Genomic DNA, 19,635 nt, shown 5'->3' with positions numbered 1-19,635 from the left:
TATCTATAATTATATTAAAAAAATATTATCATTTGATTTTGATTAAGGTGGTCAGACATACACCTACTTTTTATTTTTGCCTTGAAATTTTTGTAGTACTGCATTAAAATTCAACCTTTTGACCAATCAATTATTTTTTTCTCCTGATAAGGCCTAGTAGTTTAGAAACTACATTCAATTTTTTACAGATTATTTTCTTACAACTTTTTGATATAAAGTCCATAACCACTTTAAAATTATGTGTCAAGTTGACATAACCCTGATTTTCTGATTTTTCACTGCCACTTAAGGCCATAGTTTGGTACACCATGATCCTGCACATACCCTTAATACAAAAACTAGGATGCATTTTCACTTTTAGATTCAGAAAAAGAAATCATATCTTCACTTTCATATAAATGTTCACTTCCATCATTGCTTTCTTTTTCTCCTGTTGCATCCGACTCATATGAAGACATCTCATCATCATTTCCTTCATCATACTCACTTATATGATCACTTTCAGCATTTTTTTCTTCTGACTATGACTAAGATAAATGTGATTCACATTCTTCATCTTGTAATACATCTCCATGGAGTGCCGGATCAGTGACATCAAACTCATCATCAGAGACATAACTCTTAGCCTCCTCACTTGCACAAGACTGAGATCTAGATGTAGCAACTTCATGTCTAGAAACATTAACAACATCATCATGTACATAATCAACACTACAAGAATTCACTGATGTAGATAATCCTTGATCTATAATGTCACCACATTGCTCATTTCTATCAAAGTCTGAAATACATCTTACTGCTGTAATATCACGAACATATGTGTCTTCATTTGCAATAGACTCATTCTTCTCTACATGCACATTATGATTTGAAATTTCAATTTGATTATTCATTATAGCAGGGGTGTTGATATTCTAATTTGGAATTAAAGTGTCAACTCTATGTTCAACTGTTCTTTCATAACCATTGTACCGATAGTCATTCATAGAAAAATGACCTCTAGTCAATCCATACTTCAAATTGTTTTCAATATCCATAGCGGTCATAAAAGCCTAATATAATGTCTGAGGTTCTTTATCCCTTAACTGATAACTCATTTTCTTATCAAATGCATCAAGATAAACAATCAGACACACTTTATCATCCGGTCTACGTTTCTCAAGGATCTCATACAAGGTTCTTGCAAATCTGATATTAAATTGAGGAACAAGTTTACCATTCTTAATATGAATCCTTAAATATTTACTATATGAATCAGATATGCTTACCCTTTCTCCAAATTGCTCCATGAAGGTTGAATGCAACTCACTCCAGGATGAAATAGAACATGCTAATAAAAAGGAAAACCAGTCTCTAGCATCACCTTCTAAAGTTTGAACAAATAATTTTATATTCACATCCTCATGAGCAATCTCAAAATTTCCAATCAAATTACTGAACATCTGAATATGTTGATTAGTAGAATCCAAATGATTCCCACTAAATTTAGGAAAATTTTTTCTAAGGTCATACGACATGGTGTTTGGGAAACCATGAATTCCATCAAAATGTAATGACATATACCTCTTGGCAGAGATAGATCTATGATTTTGGTCAATGGGTTGCATACTAGGTAAAAAGAAATCTGCCATTTCTTGCAAACTTACAACTCACCAAAATAATTTTTAGAATTTATAACTTGCAGTAGATCTGAAAAAATCATCTACCAACTTAATCTCTAACATATTCCAAGATGTAAATGTATTTTCTGAAACTGTCTTTCATAGAATATGTGGAGATGCTTTAAACACTCCTCCCACTTAGTTCCAAAATATCAGTTGATGGAGAAACCTTTTGTATAATTTACTTTCCTAAAAAAGAAATCTCAAGAAGGAGTGGAAAACACCTTAAATGTGATGCATGCAAACCTCTTCAATGCTGTAAACAACAACATATTCAAATCTTGTCTTGGTTTAGTAAATCTTGCATAACATCACACATTTTCTTTACAACCATTGCCAAGGGCCTGAGATGACTTCTTCAAATCTGCATTCCAACTATTGTAACCTTCACAATACCCTCAACTTCACAATTTCATTGGTACAAAGATATAACTTTGATTTGCCACTCACTAAGTGAGAAAATATTTTCCTAACTTGCACAAAACAACAAGCTGGTCCAGAATTTACATTAGGTATTTAAAAACTTACACACAACCTTTGAATTTCACACCCTTAACAAAATGAAAGAAAACTTATTATTGACCCTTAGATTCATAGTAGTCACTCTGTGTTCACTTATCTATCACTAATCTTCAAATATATTGCTGTCAAGAAGAAGGCACAATTGAGAGACACAAATCTAGCAGGGAGATGAAAAACAACTTACAATTCCTTTTGCTGTAATAATTTCATTGTGTCTCTTCCCAATAGAGTCACCATTTTGTTGGATCCTAGTTTAATATATTTTAAAATAACCAAGAAACTAGACCAATACATCTAAGGTTAGAAAATTCCTATAATAGATGCACTTGACTACTGATCTTGGGCCAACTATAAGGCATAATTCCTTCTTCTTCTTCAGGCTCTGCAAGACCTAGGCATGTGGACCTCTAATTCTTTATATGGTACTAGTGTAAAGGCATATAACTGAATCTCAATAATAGATAAAACCCCTTAATCTTCTATGTTTATGCAAGCATTCATGGTCATGAAATAGCTAATAATAGAGCACATGAACCTGATAAACCAAGAGAGGGAAACTCTTTTAATTTCTTAAACATAAAAGGAAAAGATATTCAATTAAAGATTTGGATCTCAACATAACCCAAGAATGCAACAGTAGAGAACATGCAATCTCTAAGCTAAATAGTCCCTCATCCATTGGGCATCAACTAAACCTTAACATGTACACATGGACACCTAAAGTATACTCATATATTCAAACATCTGATCTATCTATCTAGCTTGCAAATAGATATCAATCTTCATAAAAACTCTCGAACTTATTGTGAAATCCTCCTAGTGTAACCTACAACCTTGTCAATGTAAACAAGCATTTACATGGATCTTTGTTCCACTAGCAAATTTATCTAGACATACAACCTTAAATGATTGCAAATGAGTTTAAGCTCTCCATTCTCAAACACAAAAGATTGCAAATAATAGAGGAAGGAGATGAGAATCATAATGAAACTAAAATAAATGAAGCTCTTGTATTAATTTTCTTGAAACCAAAACATCATCTGTATACCAAAACTTAGAAAATACACAAAAAGATGACTGTGTAGCATAAAATGTTTCAAAAGAAATACACTATTTTTTGTTCATAGTAGAGGAATATTGAGGAAAATGGTATCACAACTCTAAAAATAGAGCCAACCTTGTGGTATCACTAGTCATAAAAATTGGAACCTGTTTGGTCTCACAATAGTGAGAAAATCTCAAAATTGGAACCCCTACAATGAGCAGAGAAGAAGACTATATAAAAGAGAAGATATTTCAAGAATTTCCATATGAAATTAACATGTGTCCCACTGAAATCATCTTCAATCTAATGTTGTTGAAATTGAACTTCCTCATCTGCCTACAACCAAAAACCATAAATGATGCAATAAAATATCTGATATCCCCCAAAACAATTAGCCAAATATCTCTATAAGAAAATATTAGATACACATCAAATCTAAGTTGGAAGCCTCAAATCTGATCTTGGCATGTCACTTTTTCTTTTGTCATGAAATCAATTGTACTGTTGACAAAAACACTTGATTACTTCCAACTACATTTAAAACAATCAAATCATCCTTCAAGTTACTGATGAAGTCAAATATGATGAAATTATGATCATATCTAAAGCTATTTCCTTCTAAAAACATCAAAATTGCATTTGCACTGAGAAGCCCCCTGGAAATACAAAACCTCTTGTAGCTATTTCCAACATATACTTGTGCAAAAACTGATTGCAGAAATGGAAAATTCATTTTTTCCCATTTCTGTCGGTATATCATACTATATGTTTTGGAAAAAAATCATGCCCCTAGGGTTGATTCAAAATTCTGGCTCCTGAACCATGAACAACATAAAAATTGAAAAATTTAAAATCTTACATAGTTGAACTATATAAAACTTTAAAACTCATTCAAATTTTACAACTTTAAAAACTCATGCATTGAATACTCTCTAAATTTTAAAATTTTATATATTTCTATTTATTCCCCTTTGCCATCTATTAGAATTTCATTCACCATCGCCATTTGAAATACTTTTAATTAATTAATTTTTACATCCTGTAACACCTTATTTCTTTAGATTTCCTCCTACGATCCTATGACTTGACGTGACATCGCAGTTCCATATTTTGATCTCCTCGATCCCATGACTTTTTTGTATGGTTAGGCCTCTTCGAAATGAGCCTTTCAATCTATAACCTCAGTGTAACATCGCAACTCTTTGAATTTTGCTTGGTGATCCTACAATTGGTCATAAGATCATAGATCCTCCTCATTTGGTTTTACGACCTCACGACGGGGCTCTCGGAGATGCAATGCGACATATACTTTGACCTACATCCTCTTTCAAAATATGTCATCTTTTATGCCACTTGAGCATGCACACGAGCCCCTCCATACACATGAACTTGGCTTCAAAAAGTTGGTGTCTTTTTAGACACGTTAACACCGACTTCCCACATTCTTAAACACTAGAAATTTTCTATTTTGGATGCATGTGGGATAAAGAAAGTAGACTCATCTCCATTCTCCCTATCCTTTGTGTGGGATACATATTCAAATTACGGTCATTAGCATTCCATTCGTCCTCTACCACTTTTAATTTTCTTACCACGTGCATTCATGATCATCCTTCTACTTCAAGCTGCGACTGTTGGGTGTGGAGTGGGCTTCCCTTGCTCATGCGAAAGGTCTTCATCATTTGACATGGGATTGTGGCATCCTCTTAAGCAGTTGTGGATGTCCCTTCCTTAGCGTGGGGTGCTCTACATTAAGCGTGGACCTCCATTATGTTGCGGCCTTTGTTTTGGTATCAACATTACCTGAGTCTTGAATGGTATTATCTAGTGAACTTAGACTAGTTAGCTATGTTTGTGTTTCTTAAAAGAGAAGAGTCAATGGAAATTCACCACCTAACCAAGATGCATTAATAGAGTACTCATGGAATTCACAATAAAAAAGTGGAACATCAAATATAGGAGGTTCGAAATCAATCGATTCTTCACAAAGCATCAACAAAAGATTAACTATGATCTGTGAAAGTGATAGTGGTTGTGATGGTACATATGTTGCGCAGATGTTATTTTGAGTTCGAGACTTTCCTACCTTCATAATAGAGGAATATTGAGGAAAATGGTATCACAACTCTAAAAATAGAGCCAACCTTGTGGTATCACTAGTCATAAAAATTGGAACCTGTTTGGTCTCACAATAGTGAGAAAATCTCAAAATTGGAACCCCTACAATGAGTAGAGAAGAAGACTATATAAAAGAGAAGATATTTCAAGAATTTCCATATGAAATTAACATGTGTCCCACTGAAATCATCTTCAATCTAATGTTGTTGAAATTGAACTTCCTCATCTGCCTACAACCAAAAACCATAAATGATGCAATAAAATATCTGATATCCCCCAAAACAATTAGCCAAATATCTCTATAAGAAAATATTAGATACACATCAAATCTAAGTTGGAAGCCTCAAATCTGATCTTGGCATGTCACTTTTGCTTTTTTCATGAAATCAATTGTACTGTTGACAAAAACACTTGATTACTTCCAACTACATTTAAAACAATCAAATCATCCTTCAAGTTACTGATGAAGTCAAATATGATGAAATTCTGATCATATCTAAAGCTATTTCCTTCTAAAAACATCAAAATTGCATTTGCACTGAGAAGCCCCCTGGAAATACAAAACCTCTTGTAGCTGCTTCCAACATATACTTGTGCAAAAACTGATTGCAGAAATGGAAAATTCATTTTTTCCCATTTCTGTCGGTATATCATACTGTATGTTTTGGAAAAAAATCATGCCCCTAGGGTTGATTCAAAATTCTGGCTCCTGAGCCATGAACAACATAAAAATTCAAAAATTTAAAATCTTACATAGTTGAACTATATAAAACTTTAAAACTCATTCAAATTTTACAACTTTAAAAACTCATGCATTGAATACTCTCTAAATTTTAAATTTTTATATATTTCTATTTATTCCCCTTTGCCATCTATTAGAATTTCATTCACCATCGCCATTTGAAATACTTTTAATTAATTAATTTTTACATCCTGTAACACCTTATTTCTTTAGATTTCCTCCTACGATCCTATGACCTGACGTGACATCGTAGTTCCATATTTTGATCTCCTTGATCCCATGACTTTTTTGTATGGTTAGGCCTCTTCAAAATGAGCCTTTCAATCTATAACCTTAGTGTAACATCGCAACTCTTTGAATTTTTCTTGGTGATCCTACAATTGGTCATAAGATCATAGATCCTCCTCATTTGGTTTTACGACCTCACGACGGGGCTCTCGGAGATGCAATGCGACATATACTTTGACCTACATCCTCTTTCAAAATATGTCATCTTTTATGCCACTTGAGCATGCACACGAGCCCCTCCATACACATGAACTTGGCTTCAAAAAGTTGGTGTCTTTTTAGACACGTTAACACCGACTTCCCACATTCTTAAACACTAGAAATTTTCTATTTTGGATGCATGTGGGATAAAGAAAGTAGACTCATCTCCATTCTCCCTATCCTTTGTGTGGGATACATATTCAAATTACGGTCATTAGCATTCCATTCGTCCTCTACCACTTTTAATTTTCTTGCCACGTGCATTCATGATCATCCTTCTACTTCAAGCTGCGACTGTTGGGTGTGGAGTGGGCTTCCCTTGCTCATGCGAAAGGTCTTCATCATTTGACATGGGATTGTGGCATCCTCTTAAGCAGTTGTGGATGTCCCTTCCTTAGCGTGGGGTGCTCTACATTAAGCGTGGACCTCCATTATGTTGTGGCCTTTGTTTTGGTATCAACATTACCTGAGTCTTGAATGGTATTATCTAGTGAACTTAGACTAGTTAGCTATGTTTGTGTTTCTTAAAAGAGAAGAGTCAATGGAAATTCACCACCTAACCAAGATGCATTAATAGTGTACTCATGGAATTCACAATAAAAAAGTGGAACATCAAATATAGGACGTTCGAAATCAACCAATTCTTCACAAAGCATCAACAAAAGATTAACTGTGATCTGTGAAAGTGATAGTGGTTGTGATGGTACATATGTTGTACAGATGTTATTTTGAGTTCGAGACTTTCCTACCTTCATAAACGTGGATAAATTCATTCACATGTTATGCCCCCTTTTTTTTTTTAATTGTGGGGTATTCCACTTCATTGCTGTCGTGATATGCCTTGGCATCCACTTTTTGCATATGAGTACCTCCCCTTTGTAATCATTTCTAAACTCTGCCTTTGAGTTGCAAAAATATGTTGCTAAAGTTTAATTTGGGCATCAATATATGATCCAAAATGTTATGAAGAGCCAAAGTTGGTGGTAACTCATCTCATATTGTTTGCATCGTATGTAACACCACATACTCAATTGATACCAGATGTTGATAAATACATATTAGATGCTATCCCTCTTCATCCTTTTGAAACAAGATGATAAATATAATATGTATTATAGTGATCAACACTATTATATTCCCTCTTTTGAAACATCATTAAATTCCCTCAAGCTCTATCAATTCTAGTGGATTCAGTCAGGCCCAAAAGTGGGTCTAACTAAAAAAAAAATGTTTTTGAACAACTAACTTGAAAACTAATCCATTGAGACCTTCTCAACTGACCAAAATCAAAATTGAGCACTGAATAATCATTAAAAACTCATTTACCCTATTTTCATAAACTATGGTTTTCTGATAATAGGGCATATTGCTCGGCTTTAAGAATTGATATAAACACTTGGTCAAGCTCTGAAACTCTGGATATCTTATCTCTCTAACATATTCAAGATGCCTACCAAATCTTGTCATATGATGACATTAGGGTCAAAAGATATCAAACTCCAAAGTTGCTTACTTAAAATCACCTGCAAATAAACATGTCAAAAAACCACAAAGTGGATTCAGATTTGACTTTGAAAATTGGGCAAATGGGCACTTGAGGTTCTGGAAACTGGGGCATTGGTAGACACTGACATAGAGAGTATAAACCTCCAATTTGGGCTCATGATGAATGACTAGGAAAATTTGGAAAAGATCTGAAGTTGACTACTTGGATTTGCAGGACTGGGGACATTGATAGGATAACAATTTTTACAAATGGAATGTACCTGGGAAAATGTGCAAACAAATTTTTCAAGATGTAAAAATTGGCACACTTGTAGTATTTTCAATATAGAACATAGTGGTACAATCCATTTTGTCCCACCAATCATGGAATCAAAGATATGATATCCCAAAGAGGGCTCCTAGCCATTCTGCATTTCATGACACTAGTAAAAATCTATAAAGTGCATACGGAATCACGTTTGAAAACTGATCAAATAGAATCGTCATAAGCTCAAATCCAAAGCATATAAAGTCTCTAACCCTTAGAATATGATGCAAAAGGAAGAGTCTTATTTGGGTCAACTGGTAAAAAGTTAAAACCTGTCAAACAGGGCTACTTGGAATTATGAACAATATGCAGATTTACAATAGAGGCAACTAACAAACTTTGACACATTCAAAACCTAGTCAAAAAATGTCAAAACAACTTGAAAATTGGAACATAGGTTATTTGATAGGCATATTAAAAATTCCAAAAGTGGTGGGTCATGAAACATTTCTAGGTAAAAGATATTCAAATTTGAATTGGGCCTCTGATCACTGTTTAACACTTGGGCATAATTGTGAAATATGACACTAGCTAAAAGAAAGACTTCACCGAATCAATCAAGATAACAAAGTAACAATATGAAACACATGCATATGCCAACTGAAGGGTGTCAACAAGTGAAACATCACCTAGGCCTTGAAATGATAGCCAGTTACATATGCATGAGAAGCATTCATAGGGCTTAAAATGACTCAAAATTTGTAATGGACACTCAAAACGAGAATGCAATTTTGATTGCCATCATACCTAAAATTTTTTTGTGGATGAACTCCATCAACAAAAAAAAACAAACAAAAAAAAAACTACATTCTTGATACAATTACTTATAAATTTACTTTATAATTACTTCTATATATTATTATTTAAATTTATTTCTTTATCTTTGTTATCAGTTTGTAGAGGTAGCCAACGAATGGGCCATTTACCAGAAACAAGATCATCTTGAGGGTTGTTTCTTTTAAGTTTTTTTTGATGAATAGTTGTTGATTCGGGCTATGGCCGTGTGAACTTTCACAGGGTGATCTTGTCTCCCCTGACCCCTTTTTTGTGAATTGTATCTAAGTATATTATTTATTAATAAAAAAGGAATATTCATCAAAAATAAATAAACTATTTCTTTAGTAACTTTCAATATATATGATATTTTCTTTAATATTTTATAAAAAAATTCATTTCACAAAATACACTTGTTCTAATTTAAAAAAAAAATTATGATTCTTACATTAGATATTATGGTTTGCAATAGATTATATCATAGTAGAAACATGTAGTGCTTCCCTTGTGTATGCTTGTGTGAGAGACATTTATGGGTGGACCAAATCTTAAAAGTATACAATTGATGAATTTCCATGATAATTACACATGAGTGCAAAAAAATGGTGTTACATAGTTTAATCTCCTTGACCAATTCTAAGCCATCTCATTTTTACTATGCAAAATAAGGTTTATAAAGGGTACTCTGCTAGGAAAAATAAGGTCAATATGAGGCCTAATCTCATATCTCCATTACACAACTATGGCTTCCACTTCTACACCCATTTGATATCTTTTAACTTCTTGATGCTGGCAGTGATGGGAAATCTATGTGAAGATTACAGAGAGTGCAGCCTCAACGAAACTTGCAAATTAAACAAAGATTCCTCCAATTACACTTGTCCTTCTGGATTCCACTTCCTCAACCTAAAAAACATTTCCAACGAATGCATCCAAAACACACAAAATCAATGGGAGCTCACAAGTGTATTGGATCAACATCAACAATAGAAATGCAATATATTGGGCATTTTGATTGGTCGGGAAATGACTACCAAAACATAAACCCAATTAAAAAAAATGATATGTTAGCAGGAATGCCTCAAAGGTTGCTTTTGCATAATCGTAACCTACTCAGATTCAAGCGGCATAGAGAACTATTGGAAGAAGGCTTTGCCACTCAGAGATGGGCATATAAGTAGCACAAGAATGGATTTTGTCAAACTATATAACCAACAATCTATCCCTCTAAGGCTACAAGTAGAAATTAGAAAAGGAATTGTTGTTTCATTGATTGGAATAAGCCTTGTGGGTCTCTGCTTGGCCATTGTAGTACTTCTCATAGTACTCTGGATTAGTTCATGGTAGCCAAAGATGAGATTTTTAGAATAGGGGAAAAATTTAGATGGGCTGAAATATAGAAATTCAATGCAGCCACACAAAGAAAATAGAATAAAATGGATATTTTTTACACAAGTCTAGCTCTACTAAGCAGAGACCAATTTATTTTATTCCATAGAGACTAATTAATATGATTACATTACCTCTTTAATTGTAGAGGATTTCATATTATTCGGCCTAATTTTCTCATTTACACTAATTGTTCAATTCTACAATCATGGATATCACTCCACTAGAAGTAGCTCAAAAAAATACAAATTGCTAAATTCTCAAATTGATCTTCTTGCATGGGTCTGCCATTCAGAGAAGATTCAAACACAACATTTTCTAATTGATACTTTAACTAGCATAAATGGTGGAGATAATCTTGGAGTTACATTTTCTTTAATCAATCCTTGTTATTGTGCAATGAACTATGAGATCACATTTAATGATGGAATTCGAGTCAAGCAACAATAATCTACATACTCCCCTTTGGTGCTGAGACTCTCAATTCAATCTCAAGGCACTCAAACTTAACTCTTGCATCTTATAATGCAACTCTTTCTCATTAGGGTCTTATAGACTCACATGGTACTTCTAATAGAAGTAAACCATCTCTTTATCAATTTCTCTCTTTTCTCATCACTATAGTCTTATAGACTCACATAGAACTTCTAGTAGAAGTGAACTATCTCTTTCTTAATTTCTCTCTTGCATGAGAAATCACAAGGTTTAGTTTTCCCCTCCTTTCTCTAACATAGAAAAGACTCATGACACATCCATGTGCCAGTTTGAATAGATAGTCATCAACTACTTCACTCACATATCTAAACCTTGATCCACCACTGTCACTTTTAACATGCAAACTTGGAGGTTTGTACAACCTTCTCAACATTTTTGTCACTTTTTTCCAACAAGATCCATTGATCCATTCATAATCAATTTATATACAACCTTTTAAAGATTGTCCACCATAATCTCAATTCCAACATGACTCTTCACTATGACTCTTCAACCCATAGATGCTATAAGGGTGTAGATCCCAACATTTATCCTCTATATGTCCATCTCTACTAGAATGGAAACATGAAATAAATTCCTTACTTGAACATGATTTGTTTGAATCTATAGTACTACCGACATTAGATCTATCATGAGCAACATTAGATCTCTCTCTTTTACCAAATCCAAGGCCTTCAAATTTCAACCTCCAAAGGGTTTGATGGGCTCCTTCATGCCTTTCCCATGCTTTCCTAATCCACTACCTTGAAAACCCATTTTTTGCATAATCTTCAAGCCAACATTATTCTTAAAAAAACATTTGTCACTATTCAGACAAATTTTATCCATATTTGTAGATGATTGGTTACCTTCATCTTCAACTAACAAAATAGGAGAACAAACCAAATCTTGTGTGGTACAAGTAACATCACAAATAGATGGCTTTGATTTCAACATTTCTTTTTCTTCTTTCAAAACTTTTAACTTCTTAATCAAATCTTCATTCTCTTTCTTGATTCCATCAACTAACATTAAATTGTTTTCAATTCAACATTTTCCATTTTAACATTTTCTAATTGTTTTTCAAGCTTCTCAATTTGACACAGATGTTCATATCAAGTTGCTTCCCAAACTTTTTAAAATCCTCTAAGAATTTTGAATTACACTTCTCTAACTGTCTCAATTCATCATTCAAAATATTTTGTTTACAAATAAGAAATTCATTTTCCTTCTTAAACTTCTTACCTGATTTCTCCATTAATTCAAAATATTTCTTTACACAAATAAATTACCTGGGAACAACCTTCTCACAGTTGCAATTTCTTCTCTGGAGCTACAATCGTAGTTTCTTCAAACAAAATAATCAATCTCAACTACAAACCTTCAATTGCCTTCTCTCATTACTTTATCTCAATATTCTATTAACACGTCCAAGATCTTATCTATGACTATGATACCAATTGTAGAAATTGAATGCAACCACACAAAGAAAATAGAATAAAATAGATATTTTTTTGCAAAAGCCTAGCTCTACTAAGTAGAAACCAAATTCTTTTATTCCATGTAGAGAGTAATTAATCTAATTACATTATCTCTTTATATTATAGAGGATTGCATATTATTCGGCCTAATTTTCTCATCTAAACTAATTGTCCAATTCTACAATCATGGATATCACTCCAGTAGAAGCAGCTCAAACAAATACAAATTGCTAAATTCTCAAATTGATCTTCTTGCATGGGCATGCTATTTGGAGAAAACTCAAACGCAAATCTTTCTAATTGATACTTCAGCTAGCATAAATGGTGGAGATAATCTTAGATTTACATTTTCTTTAATCAGCCCTTGTTACTATGCAGTGAACTACCCGATCACATTCAATGATAGAATTGGAGTCAAGCAGCAATAATCTACATGAAAGCATTCAGTTTTGGCAAAATTGAGAGAGCAACTCAAGGATTTAAACAAGTTCTGGGAAGGGGCTATTTTGGAAAGGTGTACAAAGGGGTTTTACCCAACGGAAGGGCAATTGTTGTGAAGAAGCTTGAATATAAACAAGGTGCCGAAGTAGGATCTCAAATTGGGGAAAAGGAGTTCAGAACAGAGATGTAATTGGATCGAGCCACCATAGAAATCTTGTTCAACTCTACAGTTTCTGCAACAAGGGATCATACAAGATCTTGGTCTACGAGTACATGCCAAATGGGTCTCTCGACAGAGTCTTATTTCAGTCAGAAAAACCTCATCTTGATTGGGATCTGCATGTCAAAATTATTCTTAGGATGGCGAGCAAAATTTTGTACTTGCAAGAGGAGTGCAGAGCCCATATTATGCACTGTGATATAAAGCCACATAATATCTTGTTGGATGAAAATTATAGTACAAAGTTGTCAGATTTTGGGATAGCCAAATTAATGGTTAGATCGGAACAGACGCAAACATTTACTGAAGCTCATGGAACGACGAGATATATGGCACCTGAGTGGAGAACAAGTATGGCGATTAGTGTTAAGGTGGATGTTTATAGCTTTGATGTTATGTTGTTGGATATCATTTGTTGTAGGAAAATGGTGAAATTGGGTGTTCCAAAGTATGAAATTATATTGTCTGAGTGGGCATACAAATGTTTGAAATTGGATGGACGGGTTTTGAGGCTTGTTGAGAAGCAGTGCACGAGTGGTATAAATGAAAGAGAATTGGAACGAATGGTGTTGATAGGGCTATGGTGCATTCAAGAGGATCCTTGTCTGAGGCCCTCCATTAAAGCAGTTGTTTAGATGTTGGAAGGAACAAATGAGATTTCTGTGCCCCCACGTTCAGGTTTTTCTTCACAGGTTTCCATCTCTATCAATGTCTAGTTTAGGTCTAATGAAATCTATAATATATTGTAATTTTTCAGGGATGCATTATAATATTTTACAATCTACTAAGATAAAATTTGTTGAAGGAGGATAGTAATATTTTAGTTCTTTAGTTTCTCACTAATAATAATGAGTTTTCAAGAAGTAGTTATGTCAAAAAATGGTACAAACAATTGTTCACACATACTTGATCCCTCTTGCACTAATATTCATTCAATCAGCAATAGTGTTTCACATAATGTCTAATAGTGTTCCACTAGTGGTTCACATATCTCTAATTAAAATTCATAAATCACTAGTATTAGTATGAATATAAATGATCTACAAAAAAGAATGACCAAATATTGGTATATAACTGATCCACCAATGGTATATTCAACTCATTGAACACTATTGAATCCTATTCACTAATTTAACTTTCACCCCTTCATTATTAGTATCATACAATTTTCAATTTCAATAAAGGAGTTCATATATTGATAATTGAAATCATTTATGATTATAGTAAAATATTTGTTTATATAAATTGGGTTTATAAAATATTTATATGTAATTATCATATAGTGATTGATTTTTGTTCTTTTAAATTTTTAAGAAATTAATATTATTGGTTGTGTCTTTATATAAGGCCAAAAATTATGTTTTCCCTAGCACTTCCATTCTATTTGTATTAAAATATATTAAACAATATTTGTAATGATTGAGAGTTTCTTTATTTTTTACATTGGATTTATTTTAGAATATTTCTATTTTTAGTTGGTTATATTCTTCTATTTTAGGATTGTTACTATTATTATTATTATTATTATTATGATTATGCATGTAATAGACTCCTAACAGGGTCAATATTTTTAACTAGACACTTTTAACCAGTGGATCATTTTGTGGGTACCATCTCAACCGGGGTTTTCGCCTTGGCCAAGGTTTCCCTCGTTTTGAAGCATTAGATAGTAGCCAAAATAAAGGGGGGCTGACCCTGAAGTATAAAAAGGCTGAAGAATAGCCGAAAGTCACCTCCCACTTCTCTAACTAATACCAGTTTTATACTTCAACAACCAACTAAAGACTAACTCCAACAAAGAGTAACACTTTATCAACAATCTTATCCCTAATAATAATACAATATGAAAAATTAAACTAGTGGCATACAACTAAAAACTTATTACTACTACTAGTCCAATTCATGATCATAAACATAATAAAAGCCCCATAGGGCACCAAGTTCAAAGGGATCCAAAATATAACCAAAAAAAAAACAAAGAAAAAGGGGCTAATTGCCTAATTTCTATCCCCATTCCTCCAACTTCTTTTCCTCAGGCTCCTCCCTATTCAAATCCACCCCCTCCTCTTTGATGGGTTTATCTAGTAGTGTCTTTATCCAAACCTCCACCAGGAAACTATAGATGGAGTAAGTAGTTTCGTTCTCTTTGCCAATATATTTCTTGTCCTTGTTCACCTGCATAAAATAGAGAGTGGTGGCAATAGAGTGCATGACCTTCGTGGTAAATTCTGCCAAGGTGTCAAATTTTTGGCAAATGCCAATATGGTTATCCGCAAGCTCCTTCATCGAATTCTCTAGTATATGGTGTTATGAGTTCTCTTATTGTATGGTTATGTTTATTGCTCAATATAATTAGTTTTATTTCATATGCAAGTTATAAGGAAATTAATAATATCAAGTTTTGGGATAAATTTTGTAGAATACAGATTCACTCCTCTCTTAGTATTCCCTATTTCTAATAATATATTCGATGTGAATATTTTAATGGTGCACGTCCATTTAGGTGCTCCTAGGTGCAACATTACATAATAAAATAAAATAATACAATATAACAATATTATGCAATGTGTGCAACACACATAATCTCAACATATGGTTCCTCATTTTTTGACTCAAAAATGAGGTGTGTGTTATGAAACCACAACAATAATAGAATCAATTTTCTTTTTAATTTTGGAATCTAGCATACATCTTAAGAAACCATTTATAAACTTCTTTTAATGACAAAAAAATGTGTTCTTTGCCAATAACTTGACAACCTTTATTATCTCTTAAATATTTTTCTCTAATAACCTTCTTGGTAATTTATGATGTGTTTCATACATGAGAAGGCATGAAAAGAAGTGCTAAATTCCAAGATCCAAGAATGTAAAGTAGTCTAACTTGTTGAGAATATTATGACAACATCATCCTTATTATAGGCAATGTTTTTTTTGTTGTCTTGCACTCTCTCTTATTCTTTATTTTAATTTTTATAATCCCTTTTCACATTACTAGATTTACCACAAGACCAAAAATCACCATTTCTTCCTCTACACTTTAATTTCCTAGCTTATTTGGATCTTGTATGATGATTATTTTTGCCTCCAAATGTTATTGGCCGATTAGAGTGTTTAACTCATTGCTATGGTTTTCCATGATGTCACCTTACTTTATCTTGACCTTGTGTAATTTCTTCATGATCTAAAAACTTTATTTGTAGCATTACACACATGGTTGTAAGTTTGTCCCATATCGGTTTTGTTGTTGTTTCAATTGCAACATTGAAGAGAAAATTATAGGAGAATGAAAAAAAAAAACACTTTCTCTTGCCTTCTTTTCAAGGGTTTCTCAACCTTCATCCTTCATTGAAGTTAGCATCTTTGATTTCCCCTCAAGTGTGAGTGACATGCATTTCTTTATTAGAAAAGACTTTATCAATACTTTCCACAATCTAAAATTTTATCAGAAGAATCTCTCCACCTTTTCTTTTTCCATGATTATGGAATTTTAATTGTTAAAACCTCAAGCAACAAGCACACCTTTCTTTGGTACCAACTGTGAACTATATGCAAGGGAAAAATATAAGAATGAAAGATACATAAATCAGAAATATGAGAAATGATATAAAATAATTTACACCAAGATTGATAATGGTTCACAAATCTGGCTACATCCACTCTAAGAAAATGAAAATATCTTACTAATATATCTTTAAACTTTTAAGTTAAGAATCACAATAATTCAGTAGTTACAACTACAAAATATAACTTTTCCACTCACAAAGAGAAAATAGAAATCAAGAGACATAATATTGGGGAGGAAAGAAAATAGATGGCACTTGGGCTTCACATATACCCAACATCTACAACATTTAAGATAACAAAAAATCTACATATAGATAGAACTCCAAAAATAACTCCACACAAAATCTTGCATCTTATTTTCTCTACACTCAAAGATTGATCTTTTCAACTCTACTAGATAAAATCAATGACAAACATTAATATTATGCTATATAATATCTAAAACTTGAATATAACTAAAATAACATAACTAATAACATTAAATGATTATGATAATACTAAATTATTTAAAAGACAATTCATATAAACAATATAACTAATGTATATAGGCAAGAGCCTACAATACAACGATAACTTATGAGCTTCTCATGTGGGAAGTCTTGAGTTCAAGTTTAGTTGAGCCTAACATATAATAATAATTAATTCAATAAATAATATTTAATCAAGGTTTCGACCCATTACCTATCAAAATTTAATAACATAATGCTCAACATTGTAATTACTAAAATAGTTTTATTATAGTATACAAATTTATTTTTTAAACTATAAAAGATAAATATTTATACTTTTTAGAAGAAAATTAAATTTCAAAATTAATATGTTAAACATCAAATAAAAGAGATGCATCTTTTTATAACTATTTGGAACTTCAATCCAACTCTAGTTGACATTAATTTACTTTCTCCATCAAACCCTAACAAAACCACATCGATAAACCTCTCATTTTCATCTTGATTCTAGTCTCCTCTTCTTTCAATATAAAATCTGATCTTATTCCTTCCTTTCATCTCTTACATGACACCAACAGACTAGTTCAGTACTCTCTTTTCTCCATAACACTAAAATCATGTCTGACCAATCATTATAGTGACATAATTGCGCTAGTTCTTTCTTTCTCGGCCTTTGTTAAAAAATAAATAAATTAAAAACTTAAAAACTACATTTTTAATCAATTCTTTTATAGATTCGCTATCTTGTCATGTGAGGATGGCGAATTTAAAGGCACATTTGATTCGCTTTAGTTAGTGGTTTTCTCACAACGAAAAAAAAAGGTACTGACTGAGGACATCCGAGACAATGAGCGACCCCAGAGTTGCTAAATTTTATTTATTTTCCAAAGAATTTGACCATTTGAGGCTTTGAAATTTGAGTGTACACACTATGTATTTACCATTTTGTTTCTTTACGCCTCACTAGAAGAAGACAGGGGTAGCAAACCCTTTACCTGTCCATCGCTATGAAAGGATTTTGATGTTGTATATGCGTTTTGTCGGTGGGGAAGAGCACTTATTTTCATGTACTGCAAATGCTTAAAGATAAAGATACGTTACTTGACCCTAATCATGCAAAGAATTGGCTCAAGTGGCTCAGTTCGTTCAGTCACAAAAGTGTGTAGGAGCGTTTGCTGAAATCATTCGAGTGACATATGAAATCCTTTCTGAACCTTTTAGAGGTGACATCAGATATGTATTCCACAAGATTGGGAGGTTAAGATGATAATTCCAGTCAGAAGAGATTAAAGAACTCTGCTTAGTGCAACTTTATGTGCTCATGCGTCCTCTTTTACCGACAACATGAGGAAATGTGCAGCGGCATCTAGTGACATTAATTTCTAGAGATGGTGGCGAATAAAGAGAAAGAAGAGCATCTTTGACAAAATATATCAAAGAGAAAGAGCGGAATTCGTTTAAGAAATTAGCATATAAGCGAGGACTGGGCCTGTACAATACCATTAATCGCGAAATTTGTGTGGAATTGTAGTCAATACGATTTTGAGCTCTGTAATGGCATTTGATACCCGAATTTCATTAACAAAAATACAGGGCGAATATGTCAGGACATAAGAAAAGGGATTTAACGTTAGGGGCTTTACCCGTATCTCTGGTTAACTTTACTTGTGGTATGTTTTTCGTGGGAGAGAAAAAACAGAAAGCTCAGGTCAGTGCACATGATTTTCATCAGCCGGCGAAAAACGTGGCGAGATAAAGTAAGAATTTGGTACCCACAAGATATGGTATCTGGTAAAGAGGGAGATGGCTTTAAGAAATATGTGATCTCACAAGAAGTTGTCTTCTCATTTCCGATGCCATGCATTTACTGGGCCAAATCAAATTACAACAAAAATATGCACTGTGAGTTTATAGCAACATTTCGAGACCAGAAAAATATTCTGATCTAAAAGACTTGGCAGTTGTTAAGCTCGCCGTGGAGAATAAAAATTCGTCAATAATTAACAAAAGGCAGAAAGGGAAAGAAGAATAAAGATCAATCAAGTCACTGTCATGGATCGTGGACACCATTATTTAGTGGGAAGGAGAAAAGAAAGAACTGACAATTATTTCATCAGAGAACCCTTACTTTCTAGTACGAGTAGAAGGAGAAAGAGGAAGAAGAGAGTAGGATTGCATAGAAAATGAGAGACTTATTGTTGTGGTTCACTGCTGTAGAAAAGATGCCAGAATTGAAGGAAATTGTAAGTGGCATGCTACTGCCATTGCAACTCGCCCTTGGACTTTTTCTGATCATGAAGACCACGCCTCTTTGGGCAATCATTCATTGCACGCTTGCTTCCTTGCTCAACTTCTTCCATTTCCCTTACACTGATTACAAACATCTTGGGAATTTTAGAGGTCGAGTCTTCAAAAAGGTAATCTCACATACCACCACAGCAGGAAATGTGT

General features: G+C 33.2%; 1 protein-coding gene across 1 annotated transcript; it reads left to right on the top strand.

Moving 5' to 3' along the window:
- Positions 1–13,222: 13,222 nt before the first annotated feature.
- On the top strand, positions 13,223–13,804 carry LOC149580596 (G-type lectin S-receptor-like serine/threonine-protein kinase LECRK4). The gene has a single exon (XM_089805108.1). The coding sequence runs from the start codon at positions 13,223–13,225 to the stop codon at positions 13,802–13,804; it is 582 nt and encodes a 193-aa protein (XP_089661234.1).
- The last annotated feature ends 5,831 nt before the right edge of the window (positions 13,805–19,635 follow it).

Source organism: Cupressus sempervirens, chromosome 1 (genome assembly GCF_028749045.1).
Source record: "Cupressus sempervirens isolate cs-2001-9-10 chromosome 1, ASM2874904v1, whole genome shotgun sequence".
In the NCBI taxonomy this organism is placed as follows: domain Eukaryota; kingdom Viridiplantae; phylum Streptophyta; class Pinopsida; order Cupressales; family Cupressaceae; genus Cupressus; species Cupressus sempervirens.
Note: the sequence above shows the minus strand (reverse complement) of the source record. Positions and strands in the feature narration are given on the sequence as shown.